We start from the raw sequence: 24,450 nt of genomic DNA, 5'->3' as shown, positions 1-24,450 counted from the left end.
GTTTGAAAAAGTGAAATCTGAAGACTTCATTCCCGCCGAGAGGTCAATGCCTATCCTACTGCACCTGTATGTCTTTTAAAGTTGTGTTTGGGGTCAGAGGGCGGATCAGAACCACGAGACTCAGCCCGACAGAATGCAGTACTGCTACTGCATTAGGAACGGGTTATTGAAACTACTTACTGCCTACTTTCACTAACCAACCTGAGACACCTCTGTCCCTGTGTGCTCATTTGATACTTCCTTACCCTTGGAGCTATACACCACATGTAGCAAGCTCTAAAACCTCACTGTTTTTGTTTTTGATCCATTTAAGCTTTTTGATACTTATTCAACTATTGGGTTGCTCAGTTGTGGAACACAAACTTAATATGCTCAGACAGCCGCTGCTGCTAAAATTTAGTATTACTTTTCTTTGTAATTTCACATATTGACTGATTTAGGTGATGCCTTTAGTCAATGCTGCTTATGTAAATAAAATAATTGCTGTATAAAATGGAAAAAGCATTTAAAGGCACAGAGGTTACATCCATGTGTATAAAGCAGCACAGAAGCTTGCTGGCATGGAACAGGAAATGGTGAGCAAAGACAGTAAGTGAAGTGTGGGAGACAAACCGTGTGAAATAAAAAAGGGACGTTGGAAAGCAAGAGTCAAAGTGCTTTGCTAGCTGGTGTGCATGGCGGACAGGGGGTCAGAAGATGGTATAGAGGAGAATTAACAGCTACAGCAGACCTGAGGTGAGGCTGATCAATTTGGTGACTCTTCGCTCACTATGTGCACTCGCCAATATTAACTTTAAACACGGTGCCAGGCAAAATCATGAAGTAAAGCCTGTGCCAATTTTTCCAAATCCGATACTACATACAAGGGCAACTTACTAATAACAGAGCCAGGTGTAGTTTGTAAAGACAAGCTCTCTGATGTAGTTTCCCCATTATCTTTTCTGATGAAATATATTAAATAGAACACAGGTAAAGTGAAACATTACTTGTCTCAAAAATATTTCTAATTCCAATCATGTCCACCAGGTGGCGCAGGTACCGACAGGCGTTGGTGAGATCGAGTCCCTTTTTAAAAACGGGAAGCTGATGTGCTAGGAATCCAAAGGATGCTGTAGTGCTTTTAAAGGGCAGATTGCGTCTTTAATTGCTTAAAACGAATTTGTTTGTTCAGTTTTTAATGGATGTCTTCCACAATCCCTATTGCTAAGGCAGTTTGATGCTGTATCCCTACACATTTATTGTGATAGTCTTTTCACTCAGTAACTATATCAGTGGCTCACTCATCTCTGGAATATTCCAGAGTCTGGACATAAAGGTTGGAGAGGAGGCCTTTCTGCCACTGTAACACATGAGGTGGCTAAAAGCTAGATGATCCTTGGATCTAGTCCAGCTGGCTCGAGGAAAGAATCCGGAGCATCGAGGACAACAGGGCTGGGCTGCACGTTGGGTTGATGCTGTTATCTGAAGCAACTTACTGCTGTCACTATTTACACAACCAGGACTTGCTTTGGACACATAGATGCTTTAACTGCACAATATCTACATCTGAAAGGACACAAAAGGGGGAGCAGACCACCTGTTGAACTTATTTGGTTCTGTTCTTCTGTAATCTGGTAGCTAGCTCTGGCTGTACTGGGAATCCCCCCCTCCGCCCACCAGCATAATATTAATTTCCATTGGACCCATCCATCACCACTGGCGTATGTCCTGGAGAGCCACAGGGGGTCTTTTAAACCATCTCATTGCTTAATTTCTTCTGTGATCATGAAGAAACTACTATAACTGCCTTAAAAAGCTCACAAGGGAGGGAAGTGCTTCTGATTCCTGGATTAGACAAGACCTACTGGTTTCAGAATGACATCTGGATTAGATGACATCTCCTGCCAGTGGTGTCACAGGCAGATATTAAAACTTCAAAACGTGAAAACGTGAATCGTAACTTTACCACTTGTTGTTTACCCAACAGGTCCTGGATATATTGTAATAGATTTCTTGATGTCTGCTATCGTATCAGCTTTTTAGATTTTAGTTTAGTTTCTCTGAAATCAAGATCATTGCAGTTTCTCAAAAGCAAAGGTCACCTTTTTCAAAGAGCTGCTTGACTTCAGTTACAGGTCTTCTGAACATGAAGATGAGAAGCAGACAAATAGCTACTCTGCTTTGTGTGCACCTGAGCATCACTAGGTGATAAATCCTGGCTGTCGTACAGGGCCTGTCTGTGGCTCTCAATAGCTTTCACATGAAATAAAAATATGCTGAAAAGAGAAGAAAAGAGACACACTGTTTCGGCTGTGGAGCCTTCTTCAGCTGTGTGATGAAACGAAACATTGTGTCTCTTTTCTTCTCTTTTCAGCATGGAATAAACCTTTACTTGTTCCTTAGCAGCCTACTGTATGCATGCTGACGCAGCTTCCCAATTAAAAAACATATGTTTAGCAGTATGGAAGAAAAATACATACAGCTTTTCTCTAAAAGGATCCTAATATAAAAATATTGGCATTTACTAGAATGTTACCACTGATATCCTAAAAGAAAACACCAAAGGAACTATTTTGACTATTTTAAATTCATCTTAAATCACATTCCCTGCATTATCTTGAAAAAAGGTTGTTAATACTAGTTCATTACTGGGCAGATAAAATAGAACTTAGCCTCTTGTTAAAAACGGGTATTCTCATTTTTTATTGCTGTTCATCTGGCAGGAATAATGGAAGTAACAGACTGATGTGGCGGCTGTACTGCAGTGCTCTTCTTGTACATTTGTGTGAAGCTTTGTAGTGCCTGAGCCCAACACAGGAAAATGGGATTGTTGCGTGTCAGTCCCATCGCCACTGTGGGGAGGCAAGTCTTCCATCACTTGGCACGTCCCTGCCTTGGCGTGATCACCACGGAGTAGGGCTGAGGCTGCAGGACCACGCCGTATCGGCCCCCGAGGTCGGGCAGCCCGGCTCCAGGGGGGCCGCTAACGGAGAAGCGCTGCAGCAGCCAGCTGGAGAACAGGAAGAGCTCCATCTTGGCCAGGGCCTCGCCCACGCACACGCGCGGCCCGGCGCCGAAGGGGATGAAGCTGGCGGGAGAGGACCGCTGGCCCTGGCTGTCCAGGAAGCGCTCTGCGGGAGAGAGCACAGGACAACAGAAGGGAGGCCATTCGCCCCATCTAGCCCGTTTGGAAGTCAGAAAGGAAGGAGAAACAGACGAAGGACCGGCATTGAAGGCACTCAAAACCAAAAGGAACTAAAATTTGGAACTTTTTTTTCATCAAGAGCTATTTTTGTCTTTTGAATTCAGTGAGAATGAGACACTGATAATACATCATGGTGCTTGGCCACATTATATTCTGTATATATACTGTACGAAGCAGTTGTGTTTTTCTCCATTGAAGACTTGCTATTGAACCCAGAGCCCCTAATAATAAAGGACTTTTTTATTTTACTTTTGGTTTTTTTTTTCCTTGAAAAATAACATAGAATTAACACAGCCTTATAACAATATAAAGAATTGCAGTCCTTCTCAAGTTTGGAGGCCTTTCTGAGAACAAAAGAGAAAATGGAGTTATCCTTTTTATTTGAAGAACTGTTAAGTCATTTGGCAACTCAAATTGGCAGCCTCCATTGAAATCTCTTCTTTTTGATGGAGAATTGGAGCGCGATATGTAATTAACTATGAATAGATTCGGTGCATGGAAGAGAACGTACTTCCTAGCACTAAGAGATAAGGGCAAACAGTACGTACAGTACTGCCAAGACAAGCAGAGTAGGCTGATTCAGTGATATCTGTCGAGAAAACTGGGAAAAGATATGGCATGAGTAAGCTCTGAATTACAGAATAAACATGTTTCTTTTATGTGTAACCTTTCTTGCCTTCTCTTTTTCTGGAGATGATCATGAATGGGAGAGGTTGCCTTTTGCAACCCTGCGAGACTGCTCTGAGTGGTGTGGGGGGGGGGGGGGTACAATTAAACAGATTGATGAGATGTGGTGTGGAGCCTGTGTTGCAAAATGAAGCAAGTAAGTGCACTATTAAAGGACAAGGAAGAAATGGTCAGTTAGCCATTTCTTAACCTGTTTTTCATGCTCCATATTGGTGTGTATCGAGAACAAAAATGTCAGCGAACAGGTGACTCCATTACATTTACATTTATCCATTTCAGCACTTCTGTCAATTTCTAATTGCAACAAAACGAGACTGCAACTATAAAGGGACAGTTCACCGTAGCTTGGAGTAAATGAGAAGTAGACATGATTCAGGCATGATCTTTGTTTGATAGTATAGATTCAGGTGTGCAGTGTTTGGGAGGAACACTAATGGAGAATGAAGTGAATGAGACACATGTATGTTATAAGTTGTGGAATGCAAGTCAGTGAATGAGTGGCGATACAGTCACCAAAGTTTAGGTTTCATGAGTTTAAAACCCTGTGGTACACAGGTGAAGGCACTCTGGCAACCTGGAAAGAGTAGCCTGAGGTGGACTGTCCTGAAGCAAGAGTGGGATAGTGAATTATGCCTTGCTGAAGCTTTGAGTGGAACCACTCCCCAGAAAAGAAGAGAGAACTGTATGTTCGCGGATGGAAGCTTGAGGAGGGGAAAGAGTTGAGGACCAAAGCCGCACCTGTTGGACACCAAAAGAGATGGGGGTGTAAAGCGGGAACCCATTGATATTGCAGCCTGGGCCATGACTATAGTATGGGCACCAGGGATTGTGAGGGCTGTCAATGGAGAGACTCTGACCCAGTGCAGGCTGACACTAGGACTGGGAAGGCTGCTACAGGGAAGCAGGGTATGGGAAAGGGGAGAGATGAGATAGCAAAGAAAGACTGGGGCCATATGAGTAGTGGGATAGACACCAAACCAGAAACAGAAAGAAAAAGGGGGAGAGGGAGATATCGGAAACGAGCAGGATAAGAGATAAGATAGGATCACTTTATTGGCCATATACAATTTCTTGTATTAGGAATTTGTGTTTTTGCAAACCCCAACTTGCTCTCCATGAGACACACAGAGGGGGAGAGAAGCTAGGGGTCAGAGCGCAGGGTCAGCCATTTATACAGCCCCCCCTGGAGCAGTTGGGGTGAAGGGCTTTGCTCAGGGGCCCAATGGAGTAGGATTCCTCTGCCGGCCGCGGGATACAAACCGGCAACCTTCCAGCCACAGGCACAGATCCTTAGCCGCACCGCCCTTATACCACCGATTATAAGACAGAAGGAGGGGTGGAGATGAAGTGATCATGGTTCTTTAGAGTTCAAGGAGGGCAGACAATCAGAATTTCCGAGCTTATCTAACACAACATGGGGGACTTACAATTGTATCTGATTCAAAGGGTTCATATAACAGTGGCATAAAACAATCAAACCACATAAAACCAGTAGGCGCAGTGTTACTTAAGGCAAGGGTGTTGCACAGTGCTCAGTAGTTTGAATGCTTCTTGACAGACAGAAAGTAAAGACAGCACAAACCAGCCCATTGTTTTTATTTCTCAGGTGGACTAACTGAACTTGTTCTGAGGATGATTCTATGATGTGATCAGCTCACCTGGCCGGAATATTTCAGGCTCGTCCCATTGCCTGGGGTCATGGTGAATGGACCACATGTTGACGACCACACGGGTGTCTTTAGGGATGAAGTGCTCTCCGATGCTGAGGGAACCAGAGGGAAGAATCTCAGGGAACGATTCCACAGTGGCCTAACACATCTGAATTTGATCAGTTCTAAAAGCAGGTCAGGTTGATCCTGTGCCATTACCCATGTTTAAACACGACTAGCGCTCAGATATGAAATATGTACAGTGTGGGTGAAAGTCGCATGTGTCTCTGTATTGCAGGATGAGAACAGTACTTTACACTAATTAGAGGCAAGGCTGCTGCTCTCACCTAAGTTCAGGTTAGAACAAAATCAAAAGAAAAGGTTCAAATAAAGCAAGACAAATTACAACATGCTAATAGCATATCCATCTGACTATGATGTGTACTACTTGAAAAATTCTGTTTCCATGCAGCTTGCATAATAGTAAGATGGACATCTGTGCCACAGGTCATGCCTATGGTATATAATGAGTTATAATTATTGAGTTAATGAGTTAGAATTCTGGACTTGGTGCTGTGATAGAATCAGCATTCAAGAAAATGAAGAGCACCAATGGTAGGAATAGCCTGCTCTCGTCAGTGACTTTTGTTATTTTCTCAGTATTATTCAAGCCTCTGAGCATTCAGGGATGTTCAGCATGGCTGCATATATCAGCTGCTCAGGAGTATGTCTGTGATGGCTGTTCAGATCTGGCATTAACCAGTGTCTACCTGTGCTACCATGACGCCACAACCTAGGTTAAGGTTGGTCGCTCAAGCTGCTGTAGAGTTCAAAAGGGCAGGAGCAGTAGTGTCACAGGACTCAAAATGTGTGACTAAACTGGTGAAGCAGCCTTTTCTCCCCTAGATTCTCAAGAACATACAAATAACCAGCATCAGGGGACTGTCTCTTTGGACTAAGGATTTTACCATTTATCTTGGCTGTGCAGTTCGCTTGCTTGTAGGTTTTTCTCTAGTGGCAGCCTGGATCCAGGTTCTGACCGCACAAATGAATCTTCTGCTCATTTAACTTTTGCGAATTCCACTTACGACTTTGCACTAACGTTCCAATAGCAGTTCATTTTTCATGACAGAGACGCATCTTTTAATGTGGGCGAACAGAACTGTGTACTGTAAGATCAGTGTGAGTGGTAGGTCAAATTGAATCAGTGTCAAGGTTACATCTTATATAAGGTCTTAAATAATTCAGAGGTTGGTACAAATTCCATATTACTTTTATTTGAATAGCCTGTGACACAGCTGTCTCTTTGATCAGTGGCAGTGCTGGGGGCCACATTCTAGTCTTTACCTAGTGTCCTGCAGGGCCACATGAGGAATAAGCAAGGGAGCAACGGGCCTGATTCGGAGAACTTCAGAGAGGGTGCTCTCCAGGTAGGGAAGCTGCCCACGGTCACACAGATTGGGTGTACGGTCGTGCCCAATTTTCTCATCAATCTCCTGATGGATCTTTTCCTGAACCTAGGAGGACAAATGAGGTCTTATGTAGGGTGCACAAACAGACACGCCAAAGGATGGCGAACATCTAGAGAAGTACCCACAAAATCTTTATATATATTACTCCATTCTTTATGAATATTACTCCGTTCGGTTGTAATACTGGCTCTACAATATCTGCAGTTTTTAGGCAGAGTTGATCAGAATACTGGGTTTCTAACATCATCATCATCCTTTTGGCCTTCTCAGCACTCCCTTCCCTTACTCCTACAGCTGGATGCTATCCTGTTAAAACTCTGGAATTCCCGCCAGTTTCTGTTGTGCAAGCTCCTGTTCGCTTCTTGTCCAAATCTGAAACAATCTTTAGACTATTGTGATGTTTGCACTCGTACTTCATATTTCATTCCTTAGTCAGCTTCAGGTTCACATGCACTGTGAACAAAACACATTTTTTTCACATGGTAAATTCTTGAAAGCCAGTGAAAATGCTAGAAACAAAAACCAGAGTGGCCTTTATCTATTAAATTCATTGTACAGTTTTTGTACAAATCTAGTATTGCTCACGTGCGGTTTCTTTGTGAATCAAGTATTGATGAAAATGGCAAGAAAAAAAAAAAACGGGCCGATCGAGCTAGACCTCAGCTCACCTCGGGGTAGTGTATGAGGAAAGCAAGAGCCCAGAGCAGGGTGGTAGATGTCGTTTCCACTCCAGCCCCGAAAGCCTCCGCAGCGGTCATGAGAACGTGGTCATCGGTGATGCCAGACTCTGCTCCCGGTCCATTCCGGCCTTTCAGCAGAACATCCATCAGGTCTCTAGTGTCGTCAGGGCTGTAGCTCTTCTGCAGCCATCAAACACATACTGAGGCTCCACTTCAACATCCTTGTACAACTGCAGGTCAGAGTCTTAGAGTATTTGTTATACACAACAGACACTGACTTGCAATAGGCTGTCAGACGTGTCATTTTTGACATTTTAGATATCACTCCAGTCCCTGTGTTATCTCCATTGTCATTGATACAAGAATAAGGACATTCCCCTACTATTGACACAGTTCTGTAGGTATTTTGGTTTTCCAACCAATATCTCTCGAGCCTGAAAAGAGTTTTCGACTTCTAAAAGCCGCAATTTCAAAAACAGCCATGATAGCAGCCTTGACAGTCAAAATTGACAAATTAAGATGTAGTAGTTCAGGTGGGTAGCTGCATCAGCATGCGTAGGCTGCAAAGGAACAAGTAATAGGTTTATTCCATGCTGAAAAAAAGGAAGAAAGAAAACACAACGTTTCGGCCGTGGAGCCTTCTTCAAGTGTGAGTACTGTAAGTCACACCTGTAAGTGTACTTGTACAGGACTTAAATTAAGATGTAGTTCCTGGTGCTTTTTTGTCAGGAAGTTTATAAGTTCTTATAGTTTCTAAAACAGAAAGCTATTGTTTGGCAAGGACACACATGGTTTCTAGGCTTGGCTGTCGTCAGTGAACGAATGTTGGCACCACCACTGAAAATCAACTTCAGTTTCAAGTAGAACAGCACCAGGACTAGGCTCTGCTGCTACAGCACAGTCATCCAAGGCTCAATAAGATAAATTGTTCCGGCCTTGAATCCTGTGTCAGTGTTTGTTTCTGAAAAGACAGAAGCTATTTGACTTCAACACTATACGGTACATTTTCGTGCATGTCGTGTTGAATGTGATCGTACTGAAGTTTTGGAGGGTCACATACAACCAGTCATCGACAAACCAAGCAAAATGTGGTCTTTGGACATTACCTTGTGCTCCTCCAGCTTGTTTGTCAAAAGCTTATCTCTCACTTGAATGCATTCCTTCAGCTGCTTGAGATCCCTGTTTGGAAAAATCTAACAAGACAAGGTAAAAACGTTAACTTGTGTCTGAAGTACTGTAGCTGAGAAAACTTTTTTTTTCTTCCTGCTTCATTTCACTGGCTTTTTCTTGGGAGTTAATGAAAGTTATCTTCTCTTTTTCTGCAGGTTAATGAGGAGAGTTCAGGATATACTAGAAATCGTTTATCCAGTGGTTCCACTTGAAGTATGGAGTTGTGAGTTTACATATGAACAGCTTCCCGTCCTCCGGATGAGACGTAAAACCGAGGTCCTGACTCTCTGTGCTCATTAGAAATCTTAGGGCATTTCTCTAAAAAGAGAATGAGCCCTTACCAATCATGGCCTCCTAATAATCCCCATCCATCATGAACTGGCTTCATTACTCTGCTCTCCTCCACACTGATAGCTGATGTGTGGTGAGCATTCTGGCGCACTATGGTTGCCGTTGCATCATGGTGAAGGGGAGTCCCCATGACCTGTGAAGCGCTTTGAGTGGAGTGTCCAGAAAAGCACTATATAAGTGTAAGCAATTATTATTATTAATAATTATATAGATTTCTTTTCGTTTCCACCACAGATCCAGTGAGGAGAATATTGCAAAGGTGTGTCAAATTTTGCAGCCAACAAGTGAGGCACCTAGCTAGTTCACTGCTCCTCACACATGCATTTAGGGAGAGATCACTTGTACTTAGTTATTGCATAAAAAATAGGAAACAATTTACCAGATAGCCTCACCTGGTTCTTCACCTAGTGTGGCTTTAGTCATGGGGATCTGAGGACAAGAGGAGCAGGCAGGAAGGGTACCTTTAACCAGGGAAATATGTCCACTAGGTTTCCTCGTGCAATGGTGTGCACTATGCCGTTGTTGTACTCCATCACCGTGTTGAACTCTGCGTCTTCAGGATGGTACTTGGAGCTGAAGACAAGGGTGCACACCACATTGGTGACAGCTCTGGTCAGCACTGGCCCGGGGTCCAGAGGCTCCCCTGCTTTTGCTGATAGGATGGAGCACAGGATGGAGGCCTCCTCACACACTGCAGAGGGACATGGGACACATGGCGTCATTCGGACAGCCTAGACGGCAACAGCCACCGGGTGGTGTGTTGTGTTATTTAGACAGGCGTGCCAAGACCACCTTGCCTTTGTGTCCAAACAGGCACTTTGTGTTAGGGAGGAAAGAAGGTTTGATGGCCCACAATTCTACAAGCGATGATTTGCTTTGCACAAGCCGTTAAATAGCACGCAGACAGCCGTCTCAGAGTTTCAGACGGAGCCATGGAAAGATTCAAAAAGAGGCTCATCACAGCCAAGATATTAAAGCGAGGGCCAGGGCCATGCCATGAGGCAAACGCTTCTTGGCATTAGAGACCAGTATTCCAGGAAAGGCTCTCAGTAATGGGACACATATAGAAGGAGGGAGAACAGGGAACGTTTAAACCACAGTGACGAAACACGGGGCCGATGACAGCGAAGGAAAGTGGTCCTGTACAAATAAACATGACAAGCCCGTCACCGCAATACTCAAATGTGTAGCATGAGAGATGCTTTAAAATAAAACATAGCAAAGGCAAGCTGTGGCACTGTTCTCAACTATGATTACAGTGCAATTTTAGAAGCTTGTTTAACCCTAAAGATTGGAATGAATGCTGCGTACTCTAGAAAGCATTGGTGATAAAATTGTGGTTATAACTTTTTTTTGTGGCTTATTACTAATTATTCACAGATGCAATCAATGTTTTTAGTCTGTAGGCAAGCCTTGCCTTTGTAAGAATTATCAGCGATATTTGTATGCGTAAGGCAGCATGGTGGTGTGGTGCTTGGCATTGCTGCCTCGCAGGGCTGGGAATCTGGGGTGCTGTCTGCGTGGAGTTCATATGTTTTCCCCCTGTTTGTACAGATGTCCAGTGGGATGCTCCAGTTTCCTCACACAATCTCAGACATACAGGTAGGTTAATTGGCTTCTGGGAAAACTGCTGTGAGTAAGTATGTGTTTGTGTCTGTGTGTGCCCCGTGAAGGAGTGACGTCCTGCCCAGGGTATATCCCGCCCTGCTCCTGTTACTTGCCGGGATAGGCTTTTTTGGATAAGGTGGTTAAAAACGAATGGATGAATTTACATGCATGAAGAATTTTGCAAACTAAGCTTGTTCAGATCGGATATAGGTATGTCTTAAATGGGGGATTTGACATTCAACTTTATTGTGTTGCTTTCCTGATGGAAGAAGACAGGTTCATAGAGAGCTTCACCTATGCTTTGCAGTTTGCTGCTGCCTTCTCCAGATGCCACAAAGGAGGAGTGTACAAGCCTGCGGTGGGCCTTCCAGAGAGGGCTGTAATCAGCGAAGGCAATGTCCTTCCCTCCTCGGCTGAGCAGGTCTGTCGTCATCTGGGCAGCAGACGAGAAAAAAGACACTGCTAGTCTGGAACCAAGTCAAAGAAGAGCCACCGTTCTTAATTCTTGGCCTTATAGAAATCTCACACAAAGATATGTGGGTCCAAATGTCCCTGTTTAGTGTTGGGGATTCTCTACTGTAAAAAGGCGCCGTCCTTTGGATGGGACATAATATTGAGGTCCTGACTCTCTGTGGTCAATAAAAATCCCAGGGCGTTTCTCGAAAAGAGTTGGGGTGTAACCCTGGTGTCCTGGCCAAATTTCCCACTGGCCTTTACCAATCATGGCCTCCTAATAATCCCCCTCTCTGAACAGGCTTCATCACCATGTTTTGCTCCCCACTGAGAGCTGACGTTTGGTGAGCGAACAGGTGCACAATGGCTGCTGTCGCATCATCCAGGTGGGGAGTTCCCCTTACCTGTAAAGTGCTTTGAGTGGAGAGTCCAGGCATCCCCCCAGTAGACTCTGTTAAACTGTGTGGTGGCAACAACAGCTTTTCTTGACCAGGGGAAATGTCATTTCAGTCAGAAGAAGAGGGAGCTAGGATCTGACCCTGAATGTTTCACAATGTTGGACTGAGCTTGTTCTCAGATGGAGATTGAGAGATGCATTATCTTAAAACTGTTCCATCCAGGTGTTAGACAACACTGGGGACTCATTTCATAATGCTTTGTTATGTCTATTCGACACAACATCAGTGCAATCGATACAAAAATATTGTTTTTCTTATGATAATATTTTGAGGTTGTTCCAGTTATAAGCGACTTATAACTATTGTTGAAGCTCAGAGAATTATCCGAGTCCTTTTTTCTGTGTGGCTTGTTTAGGAAAATATTTTTCCCTTTTTCTCCCCCAATATCTTATTTATAATTTTCCAGATAATAACTTATTGTTATTAATTATTATTATTATTAATTGCAGCTATAATTGAAGAGTTGCTTTTTAATATTCAATATGCAGTAACCGAGGTTTTAAATTCTAAACAGAAATCTGTAAATAGAATATGTCTGGTCAATGACATTTTAGTGTGGCTGCTACAAAAAAAGATTTTCTACCTTTTCTGAACTTTCTGAATTCATTGCAATTGTCAGTCATAAGTTTCCTTCGATGCTCAGCAATTGCAACACTTGATATTAGCTTTCAAAAAAACAAAAAGCATAATAACACTGATTTGTACACTTACAAATCTACCTGTACCTGATGAAATGCAATTTAAAAACAAAAAATAATAGGGTCAAGTTTAGCACAGTATATCAGCAGGGATTCAGCCTGTTGCTCTCCGGATGATGAGTCAGTTCTGGCCAGCATCGTCCATGGATGAGCTCCTGAAAAGAGACGCTTAGGAGCAGATGACGTCTCACAGAAGAGATACTATTACAAATATAATTTTTGAGACATACAAGACGTTTCTAATTCAGGCCTCCAATTTTAAAACTCGCAAAACAAGATATATATATATAAACAAAAGGGAGAAATGGAGTCAAATATGAAAGTAACCTATTTGTTATGAAAATGCCATAAGAGCCTTGAGTATGGCTGGAGTTGGGTACTAACTGAAAGGGCTCAGTCAAACCACAGGTGTCTGGCAGCTGCAGTGAGCAAATAAGGCAGACCTATCAAGTCCAGGCCAAAGAGTGCTGTGTCTCCGGGGCTAGCTTTCAGATCATGTTACCGAAATGTCCTAGAATCCGTCTAGAAAAAGGCTGGATGAGATCTTCGGATCTATGAACTACTAACATGTCTGTGACCTTTCTAAGTTCTTATTCAAGCTCAAGATCAACACACCCACTCTTTCCCAGGTCATTTTGTAAATGTAGCCCCCAGCCTTGGAAAGTATAGTAGTGATCTACAGAGCCTGTGTTTCAGACTTACAATTATTAAGTTCTAGTGCTCATCCCGTATTGTGGAAAGAGGCATTTAAAGGATGAGTCACTCTAGAAAACCTATCATTAAAAAACTAAAATATCTGAAACAACAAAAATATCAACTTCAGTCAAAAGTTTCAGGGAAGCACTTAGGCAGAGAGAGAAAGAAACATATTGGAGAATACAATAAGAGCTTTAGCCAAATGCATAAATCCTGCAGCATTTTTCCCTCATTTCTTGTTTTTCCCTTCAGCTTGAATTAAAAATGAGCTCCTGTGAGCAGGCGGTCATTGCACAGATCAATAACAAAACACCAAGGTCATGTATTCAAACAGAGGCAGAATAATAATTTGCCCTAAACAGAACCCCTCAGTAATGCACAGTTGTGAAAGGGAACTTTTGAAAATCAATATAAATCATAGGTTTCAAATGGATGGTTATCTCATACCATTTATTCAATTAAGATAAGATGGTAGCTGTTTAGTAAATTCAGAGTTACTGTTCTTGCACTGAGTCTATTCTTTCTATTTGGAAATGACCTTTGTGGTTCAAATGCAGGAGAAACAGACGTCTGCAAGCTTCATAGAGTGTGTAATCCTTGTGTCTGAACACCAGATTATGTCTATTGGAAATGACATTCCCCCTTCACATTCCTGAGCCCAAAAACTACAGTAAACTACAGTATATCTACACCTTGTTCATTGTTAAGCATGCTCTTTTAATTTGCCCTGGACCAACTAAAGCAATGAACAGTAGACTTGCTGACAAACACAGGTCGCGGTGCTGAACTGGGATCCTGGTGAGTTCTCACCTGAGCTTGGTTTGGACTTTTCAGTTCAAGTGATACACATACTGTACTGAATCAGCCTATGTTTTAGTCAGCATTCTGTAAATCATGGGAAGACTGATATTAATTAGCTCTCACCGTTTCACAACACTAAGAAATTAGGCTGGAGGAGATCGTAGAGTAAATCAGCTGATAGAAAAGGAACGAGCTGGACGTGTTGAATGACTTCCTCCCGTTGACAACTTTTCTCATATCCGTAGGCACTTACGAACTCCTTAATTCATAAGAACTGCTTTCTCGTCACTTCCACCGTATCCCTGAAAAGTGTTCCTTGCAAAACCCATATCTATCCAATCTATCCACCTGCATTCAAAGCAAGTTACTGTTACGCCACGCCCCCGGAGGACTCGTCATTCCACCTCGCATTCCAGCACGGTTCCCAATTAGCCCTTTTCCCCAGCCTATTTAATGCTGCTTCACACTCTCCCCTGTGCTCAGTATTAGGTTTTTCCTGGTTAGAGCTACCTCAACGTTTCGCAATTAATTACCACTTGGTTTTTGGCTTCCTGACCCTGGTTTGTTCTCCCGCTGCGTCTCCTGGTTTTGTTTTGGTACTTTGGTTCTCGTTCCGGCTTTGACTCTCGGCTTCCTCACGGCTTACGGCTCCGCTTCTGGTTTTGTACTTTCGCACCGGTTTGTTTACCTTCGGCTTTCGGCCCTCGGACTGTTTAATCGACAGCGCCTCTGGAGTTTGTCCTGGTTTTTCTGCATAGGGTCCTCATTAATATTCCCTAACACTTACAAAACACACAATAATGTCCGCAATTTCTGCCTGCCTAAATAAGTGTTGGCACTTATTATACATGCAAACGTTTAGAATTAGAATTGCTTAGAATTAGCAACGACAGGGCCTCATTCAAGGCAGACTTACCATATGGGGTCTCCCTGCGAATGCCTTGCCATTGTGCAGCAGGACCTCCTTGGCGAGCGTGAAGCTGTTGATGACCACCGTGTAGTGTGGCCCCACGTACAGGGCGAACAGCTCTCCATACTTCTCCCTCAGAGAGGTGAACTGCAGATGGAGGGGGAGGCTGGTCTTCAGGCTCAGCAGGCTGCCCACGATGGGCAGGGACGGCAGGCAGGGCAGGGTGGCTGGGTAAGGCTGAGCCATGCTCTTCAGCAGCAAGAGGACCATACAGGCAGCCAGCGCAGAAACCAGCAGCCACTCCAGCATGGAAATCGCCATCCTTGCTGTGTTCTCTTGTCTGATTCACAGAGGCATAGGACACAGCGTGCTGCAGGGAAGCCAATGACAAGGAAGTGCATCTCATGCCTTGTACTTAACAGGCTCTGTCTGTGACATCACACAGCCTTGACAGAGTTTAGGGGTCATGGGTTGAACGCCTGCACTCTGACGAACCACGTTCATGCTACTGCCTACGTCAACACTGAGATTAAATTAATAGTTAGTCCTGCCATCTCAAGGTGCCACAGAGTGTCTCTTCTGGAAAAGAAAGCAAGCAACCTTGGAGGCTTCCGGCAGAGCTCCTATTGTTTGTTGTTAGAAAGACTTTTACAAGTAAATGGAAAGGATGGCTTTAATATTTTTTTTGTCCAGAAACACATACACATACTGCTGGATAAGGCACTTCATCAAGTCATGTTTCTAATAGTGGAAGTGACATCTTCAGGAAAATGAAGACAATTTAATAAAACTTTTAAGAAGCCAAATTTTGCCCACCATTTTGTGAAACTTGTTTACCCATGTGGGCAATGGTGGCGCAGGACCATATCTTTGTTGTTTCGAGTTTTCAGACTTCTTTTGTGAACATGTTTTAATCCAACACAGAACAAGCTAGAAAAACAGGAACTTGAGCAACGATGCCCTCTTCCTCCAACACACACCTCCATTGGTGGTACCCTTGTCCAATTTACCAGCCGACTTGTCCCCAAACTACAGTACATTCACACAGCTGGCTGTATCAGCTTCCCCAAGTGGAGACACCACTTCCCTCCCGGTATTGAAGTGCTGTGAAGAGGAGAGCCCAGATTTCAAACAGATACCAAAACACAGTTCACTAGGAATGGCAACAGCCAAGAATAAGGTGTATTGAAAGGTTTATTAAGTATTTTAAGTTACAATTATTTGGTTTAACCCAGCTGGCTGAGGTCTAACCTCCTGCCCAGAGGATGAGGAGACTGGGACCCCCTGCAGAGTGAGGGGTGACCAAGGGGCAGCAGCGGAGGTGGACATGGGGTGGAGGAGGAATGCAAAAAGACGTTTGCGAGGAAGAGAAAGGGATTATATGCAGTACTTATGATCTTTTAGGTGAGGAATTGATGTCAGGATTGATTCTGAATTGCTAACAGCTGAGGCTGACTGAACTTGGCTGTTGTTATCCTTCCCGAACTTTCATTGTAAACCCAATGAGCGCCTAACCATATGGACAATGCCCACCATCCACAGGGGAGGTCTGGCACAGCCGCCCCTCCACCGCACTTTCACGCTGTGGAATAGAGAATTAAATAGGCAGTCACTTTCTTTACACCATGAGTTTCAAGACTGTAGACTGCAAGCTGTTCAAATACTCTGAGCAGAGGAAAGAGGAATCCTAAAAATAAAAACTACGAAGCGGTGAAGCATATTCATTTTAATTATGCAGACCTATGGAGCTTGAAGGGAATTACTGTAGGTGTTTTCACGTTTATGTCCGCCTGTTTAAAAATGTTATTCATGTTGCTTTGCTGTCATGGCACGGAAAGAAGAGCAAATCTCTGATAAAACCGAGTTATCAGCGGTGTCGGTATCAGTGGTGTCTGACCACTGGCGCAGTCAGAGGTAAGCCGACGTTCTCCATTGCTGTAATGTTGTTTGGACCAATTCATTGTATATCCTGATAGACCGCCACAGTAAGAAAAAAATTACAACACAAGCTCACCTGACCATGTTTCCAGGATAGCAGCCCAACAATGAGGTTTCTAGTTTCCCAATTTTCTAGCTGTCGCCTGCGACTTTTTGGGGTGAGCTTTTCATTTCCAGAGGGTTCTGTGATTTGGAGCTCCTGGAAAAAACTGAACTCTCCTGAACCCAGTGAAATGGCAAATCTGCCGCAGGTGTCCTTGGGATCCACAACTTGTGTGAGCAGAGATGGCAGTGGTGGCCGCAGCATCAGAGACACTGAACATCTACATGAGTAACAACGTCCACTTCTGTGAGAATGCCTGACATTTCTTAGGAATCTCTCTACTGCTGCTGCTTGCTTCCTCTCCTCCCCTTGATCGGGGATCTCTGAGCAAATTCTGAGGATACAGTTTAACATTAGGAAATAAGAACTTATTGATTTTACACTTTCCCATTTGTTTTGCTCTTTTTATTCTTCTTTAGCTCTCTCATTTCAGTCCATATCTTGTATGTTTTATTTTACTAATATTTATGATTAGCTTTTTAGGGTGTTATATTGATGTTGTTTGTCTGGGTTGTAGGGTTAAGGGAAGAAGTGTTTTGATTGAAGGTTATAGAATAGTGTCAATATTACTGATTTAAACACAGGGAAGATTTGGAAGGGGGAAGGGGATCATTGCGTCTCCTCCCATGGAGTTTTCTGCTTGTTCAGCCGGGAGGTGGGGATCTTGTTTTGGTAGTTGTTTGGGATGGGGGATGTGGTGTGTGATGATTTGAGATAAGATAAGATCACTTTATAGCCATATACAATTTCTTGCATTAGCAATTCATCTTTTTGCATACCCCAGCTTGCTCTCCATGAGACACAGACACACAGACACACAGACAGGGAGAGAAGCTTGGGGTCAGAATGCAGGGTCAGCCATTGTACAGTGTCCCTGGAGCAGTTGGGGTTAAGGGTCTTGCTCAGGGGCCCAACAGAGTAGGATTCCTCTGCCAGCCATGGGTTTTGAACTGGCAACCTTCCAGCCACAGGCGCAGATCCTTAGCCACAGTGCCACCGCTCTGCCCCCTTAAATAAGGGCTTTGTTTGAATACACCTGTTTTTTTGTATTTGAGTGGAAATGAGACGCACCTGATTTAACTGAATAATTGGCATAGATTTCCACATGTGGTGTTTGGCCTCTGTAGGTAATTGGCCCTTCTCCTAGATCAGTAAGCTGGTGTGTATTGATAGGATGAAAAGGGCAAAGGAGTGTGCATCTAGTCTCCTCCAGATAAGAAAGACAGTGAGTGTTCAGAATGGAATCTAGAGTCTAGATAGCACAGGTGCAGTCTTATGACTCCTGTGCTTAAACACCAGCAGGCAGGCTTACAGACTCTTTTGGAGGCGTGGGATAGAATCCCACTTAAATCACCATAAATGTGATGTTGCTGTCCCTCAATGATGGAGAAGATCAGTCTCACAAGAAAATGGACTGCAATCCAGATAAAAATGCTCACAAAACCTTCATTTGAGTGGATATGGCCAGGCTGCCTAATTTCATTCAAAATGTATTCTGTGTAGATTTAAGATGAAGACCTGGGGCATGTAGCAGCCTCCAGAAGAACAACCTCCATATCTTGTTCACTCTTTCCATGTAGAAGTCCCACTGGGTTTGTTTTGGAAACAAAATAGGGATTATTTTCTTTGGGTAAACATTTCAGTTTCAGGTATAGAAAGCTGACTATGCTGACATTAATTTGTTATGAGTGATCTTTCTGCTCAATCACCTGATGTTTCACACTTTCCGGATTTGCTGCATGAGTATTCAGTATCTATTTTGATCTTGTTCATTTGCTAGAGATAAAATCCTGTTTTGAGTTCAATTGTTGAACACTTGACATCAGAGCTTTTCGATTCTTAGCCATTGTACAAATCTGGGAGCTCACCAAGTTTTTGCAGGCTGTGCCTGTTGCTCCACAGAGTGGTCTAGGTGGGCCTCCTCTTACTGTAAAGGAAAAGTAATAGGTTTATTCCATGCTGAAAAAAAGAAGAAAGAAAACATAACGTTTCGACCGTGGAGCCTTCTTCAGGTGTGTCGCCTACGCATGCTGACGCAGCTACCCACCTGAACTCCTCTTACTGTAGCCTCTTTTAAGCTTATTCTCCCATTGAGTATGGAATGCTGTTCTTTGGATAGGCTGATTTGTATATCCCTACTGAGATTTGTATGAATTAATTTTTAAAAGCTATTAAAATCTTCATTTGGATTATTTATAAATTCTTAAGGAATTAAAAGCAATAGTGGAGGTAAAATTGTAATTGTAATATTTTTGAAGTATTTGAAAGTGAAATGTGTTTTAACTAAGATAAGATTACTTTCTTGGCCGTATACAATTTCTTGCATTAGGAACTTGTCTTTTCACATACCCCAGCTTGCTCTCCATGAGACACACAGACAGGGAGAGAAGCTTGGGGTCAGAGCGCAGGGTCAGCCATTGTACAGCGCCCCTGGAGCAGTTGGGGTTAAGGGCCTTGCTCAGGAGCCCAACGGAGTAGGATTCCTCTGCCAGCTGCGGAATACGAACTGGCAACCTTCCAGCCACAGTCGCAGATCCTCAGCCACAGAACCACCGCTCCGCCCCAAAATATCCTGGCGAGTTTGGGTTCTCAGGCTTGTGCCCTCACCGCATGGGCTCAAACCCGGTTCTCTGGTGTTGCTCAACAGGGGTATTGCCGGCTGAGCTGGAGAAGACCTTCCTTAATAACTATTAGCGGTAAGTGAACACCTAACGAAAGAAAGTTTTAGTAGTTTTTGTTGCTGTTTTCAAATCGAGCCTATTCATTTTTGCAGATTAATTTCTTAAATCTGAGAAAAATATAAAAATGACTTGTGGCTGCAAAGAGAGACTTGTTTACAGGATGTTTTTCTTCATGTTCCACAGGTTTCAGAAATCTATTCTAAAGAATGAATGAGTGACATTACCCTCCTCTCTAATTTGCAGTGGCAATGTGCAGCGCTGTATGTTGTTCAGTATCTCTGTGTTCTGCCCCTGACACTGACCAGAGCTGCATATAAATACAGCAAGGCCTCTCTCAGCCTTGGGAGTCCAGATACTAGAAGACAGTAAATCATCACTTTTGTAAGAAGAATTTGTTTTGCATCGTTCTTTACTGACCTTCCAGTGTAAGCACATTGTAGATAAATGGGCTTTTAAACCTTCCTGCAGAAGCCATTTAAATAATGGGCTTAACTTACATTCATAAAGTTTTGTAACTCATATTCCTAAGGATCACACTTGACACTTGTAAGGTTCACATTCTTTGTTCCATGGTATATATATATATTTGAAATATATACATCATTTTATGTTGGTATCACAATATGATCATTTAGGATGATCATTTAGTTCTTTCCAGAGTCATCGAATAATAGGATTATAAAAGGCAGAAGAATAGGTATTGAGATCTTTGTACAAGGAAGATATGGAAATCTCTAGTTATATGATCTGAACTCCTTCCTCAAAAACTGTTCGGAAGGTGAAAACTTGTATAATAGATACGAAGTTACCAGTACAGTCCTTCCCACGTTGTAGACTCTGATTGGATCCAGAACTCAAAAATGTTCCCTCAAACACCCAAACTTCACCTTAATGTAGCACAGAACAATACCTCAGTATGAAAACAATAACATTCCTGGCTAATTATTAGAGTTACATGCTTAAAATCAATAGCCAATGCAGAAACAATAGATAGGAGATCAGTTAACGAGGGATTACTCTAGTTTGAGATGCAAATTAAGGGACATGGGAAAGCTATATTAGCAAACGCTGTGACACGATGGCCCTTTAAAAATGTCAGGGGAGAGCAATGACAGATGGTCAAATCAAGGCTGCAGATTGTTCAAATTTCTTCAAGTTTTTTGTGTTGAAGGGAATTAAGCAGTTTATCCATGAACATCCTGGCATGTCAAAAGTTACCAAGCAGGCTCTTAGAAAAAGATGCAAAAGAGCTTATCACAGTGGCTAGAAAGTCTGATGCTCTCCCCCCGTTTGAAAACTTTCTTAAGGTTCTACTGGATGAGTTTGCAAAACCTTAGCTGGGAAGATCACCACCAGAGACTTACATCCATTAAAGAGCTGCAGGAGCTTTTCAATAATAATAATAATAATAATAATAATAATAATTAACTTTATTTATAGATTACCTTTCATACAAATAGCAGCTCAAAGTGCTTTACAAACCAAGGGTAAAAATAAAATCTTAAAATTAAGAGATATCCTTGCAGTGGTAAAGGAAAACACAGTAATACGTAAAGCAACATAAATGTCAATTTTAGGCTTGAAAAAGAAATAAATAGAAATGAGGAAAGTCGTAATAAAATAAGAACAATAAAAGATAAATAAAAAAGAAAGACAAAGAACCATTTTAACTTAAAGCTAAATTAAAAAGATATGTTTTCAAATGTTTTTTAAAACAATGTACCGAGCTTGACTGTCTCATAAAAAAGTGGTAGTGAGTTCCATCATTTAGAACCATAAAAGCAAAAAGCAGCCTCTCCACTCTTTCTGTATTTCACATGTGGTATCTGCAGAAGGCCAGTATTTGCAGATCACGTACAGTATAGGAGCATATAAAGACAGACATTCAGTAAGGTACACAGGTGCTTGGCCATTTAGAGCTTTAAAAACAAGTAAAAGAACTTTAAAATCTATCCTAGATAATACAGGTAACCAGTGAAGTTCTTTCAAAACAGGAGTGATACAGTATGTGTTCTCTTTCTTGTTTTTGTTAGGATCCGTGCTGTTGCATTTTAAACAAGTTGTTGGGGATTTATTGTTTTCCTGGGAAGCCCACTAAACAGAGCATTACAATAATGGATTCTGCTGGACCAGTGGAGGCTGTATCTCATTTGGTTGCTGACGGTGAGACAAGGGCTCATCGCTGAGACCCTGAGATCACACCTGAATCAAGGCAGCTGAAGCAGCCAGGAGGAATTCCTCCCTTAAGGATGTTCCGCATCATGGCCTCAGCTGGCAGTCAGAAAGGTTACTTCTAATTGATTACATGCCACACAGACACACAATCACTGTCATCAGCAATATCATGCTGAGTTGCTGCTGTGTCAGCCTATCCGTGAAAATCAGTACGGGGGGGTTGACACCTGATGTTCCCCCTCTACATGACAATTTGTCATTTCACAAGGCCAGTGTAACACAGGCTGCTACTCACCATGGGGGGGGGGGGGGTTCAAATAGCTGAAGGACTATTATTTATTACCACAATATCTATACTGCTTGGCATACATACACACATAAGACAAAGGTGAACAACTGGATATGTTAATGGTCACAGGTTCAAATGCAGAGTGGGATTCTGCTGGTGAAACTTGAGCACGGTGCTTCATTTAGAATTGCTCCAGTGAACGCCCTGCTGTATAAATGGGTCTCTACATCCTCATTGCAAAAGAGAATGTTTTTGGAACTGTCTTATTTGACAGAGTTATAGGAAAAAATTGAGTAAAACAGAGTGTGGTGACGTTAGCAGGGTCCTCAGCTGCCTGGGCTGGGGGAGGTCTCCTTTAGCTCATGCGGCTGGTGCCCTGTTGCGTTACGCCAGAGCCCCGGGTTCGCGCCCCAGGTGTGGGGGCTGGAACGGGCAGCGGGGGGCACGACACCCCGCGCGGAACCGTGACTGTCACAGTGGCACTGTGGCTGAGGATCTGGGCCTGTAGCTGGAAGGTTGCCAGTTCGTATCCCGCGGCCTACAGAGGAATCCTACTGCGTTGGGCCCCTGAGCAAGGCCCTTCACCCCAACTGCTCCAGGGGTGCTGTATAAATGGCTGACCCTGCACTCTGACCCCAAGCTTCTCTCCCTGTCTGTGTGTCTCATGGAGAGCAAGTTGGGGTTTGCGAAAAGACGGATTCCTAGTGCAAGAAATTGTAGGGCCAATAAAGTGATCTTATCTTATCTGTACAGGTGCAGTTCTGTGAATGACATGGACACTGTTTAGCTTGGGGCATAGATCTACAGAGCAATTCAAAAACAGTAGAGTCCAAAGAAAAGCTGCAGGGCAGGAGTTAAAAACAGAAATGAGAAGAAAACCAGATGTAGATTCTGGCACAGGATAGTGAACTAGTCATATTGGTAAATTACACCAGTATAGCATGATTAGTAAGCCGTTTCAGCAGAAGCTGAAAAATAAAAATTTAAAGGCCTTTGACATTATTAATGGGAAAACAGTGCAGAGTGTTACAGGTAGGAAAAACACAAACTACAGGCAAGAGGGGGAAAACAGAGCATGAAGAAGGTATTTCTGAAAGCAACGTACTGTAGGTAGTCATGCTAACAAATTCACCACTTTGTATAAGCTGATTTAAATTTTTCTAAGTGTCTTTGATTGGTTTATGGAGGTACACGTTGCAAACATGTTTTTAGTTTTATTTTTGCGGTTCTGCATGGAATGCAAGTCTGGCAGAAGGCTTAGTTTTAAAATATTGGTGTGAAATTATCTGGGCAAGGAGCAAAAGGATTACAAAAATATATTGAAGTGAAATAAACATACAGTATATTAATTCCAAAATTATCCTTTAAATAAACATGAGCAATTTATTTGCTTCCCCATTAATTGTAAGCATGAATCCTATAATGTTGAATAAATAAACCAGAATGAGTTATTAGTCCTTTTGAAAGGTGGCTGTCAACTCAGTGGGAGTGCTGTCAGATACAAAGCTCAGTGGAAATAGGAAGCACAGTGCTTATGTCCTCAGACACCTCAGTGCAGACTGGAACACCCCCATCCTGTTAACTCTGGGCCTCAGCAGGGTCTGAAGCACATGAAACACATGTTCTGACCTGACCTCTCTGCAGCACCTCAGTAAAGCACTGAGGACAAGAAAGGTGATTTTACTATTAACTAGTAGCTCTTTTACCAACATGTCAGAGGGTAAAAGACAAATATTCATGCAAATGCTGTGAATTAAACTCTTCAACAATTTATAGCGTGGGGCACATATATGCACATATCTGGAGGTTATGATTATGAGTTTTTTTAAGAAAAGGGGACAGTTGCTTTTCAGTTACTGCAAAGACCATTGCAGTGAAGCATTGCATATATTGGAGTGTTCTTTACAGCACTTTTATTTCTAGCTTGTGCAGTGCTGTTGTGGTTATCACAGTCTTTTGTCTTTTGCTAGCGTGAAATCCACCCTCCTGCGATAGCTGTGAAAGTAAGAAATGGTCAGGTATTGTGTGTATTTGTTTGTCTGGGTTTGGTCTGTCTTGAAATATATATCTAAAGTAGATAACTGGTAGCATTTTTTGTTCAGTCCATAATCAATAGCCAAACATTAAGATAGCTGGTGAAACAGTAGTACTATTGCTCATTTCCTTAAAAAAAAATAACTCCAAACATTTGACTCCAGAACAAATATTTGCTATGCTAACACAAACAGAAGTATATACTGTAATAAGCAAAGCCACAAAGCAGGGTTGTTTTTCTTACTCCCAGTACACAGCATGGTTGGACTGGGAAAGGGATTAAATTATAGGCCTGTATTTCTGCACTTTAGTTAATGCATGTGGTATTGGTTCAACTTTGTCCTCGGTGACATTGCACAGATGCATGAGAGCATAACCTAATCTAAAATATGCACAGGCTTCAATCGACTGAA

At 42.7% G+C, this 24,450-nt stretch overlaps 1 protein-coding gene across 1 annotated transcript; it reads right to left on the bottom strand.

Moving 5' to 3' along the window:
• Positions 1-2,853: 2,853 nt before the first annotated feature.
• LOC148841668 (steroid 17-alpha-hydroxylase/17,20 lyase-like) lies at positions 2,854-15,148 on the bottom strand. Its single transcript, XM_088918222.1, has 8 exons — positions 14,824-15,148; positions 11,096-11,234; positions 9,655-9,884; positions 8,779-8,865; positions 7,661-7,852; positions 6,868-7,037; positions 5,530-5,633; positions 2,854-3,110 (listed from the first exon to the last, which is right to left on the bottom strand). Exons 1-8 carry the CDS (start codon positions 15,136-15,138, stop codon positions 2,854-2,856), a joined length of 1,494 nt encoding a protein of 497 aa, XP_088774348.1. The 5' UTR covers positions 15,139-15,148.
• Between the last annotated feature and the right edge of the window lie 9,302 nt (positions 15,149-24,450).

This window comes from Atractosteus spatula, chromosome 1 (genome assembly GCF_055471065.1).
Source record: "Atractosteus spatula isolate fAtrSpa1 chromosome 1, fAtrSpa1.hap1, whole genome shotgun sequence".
Lineage (NCBI taxonomy): Eukaryota > Metazoa > Chordata > Actinopteri > Semionotiformes > Lepisosteidae > Atractosteus > Atractosteus spatula.
Note: the sequence above shows the minus strand (reverse complement) of the source record. Positions and strands in the feature narration are given on the sequence as shown.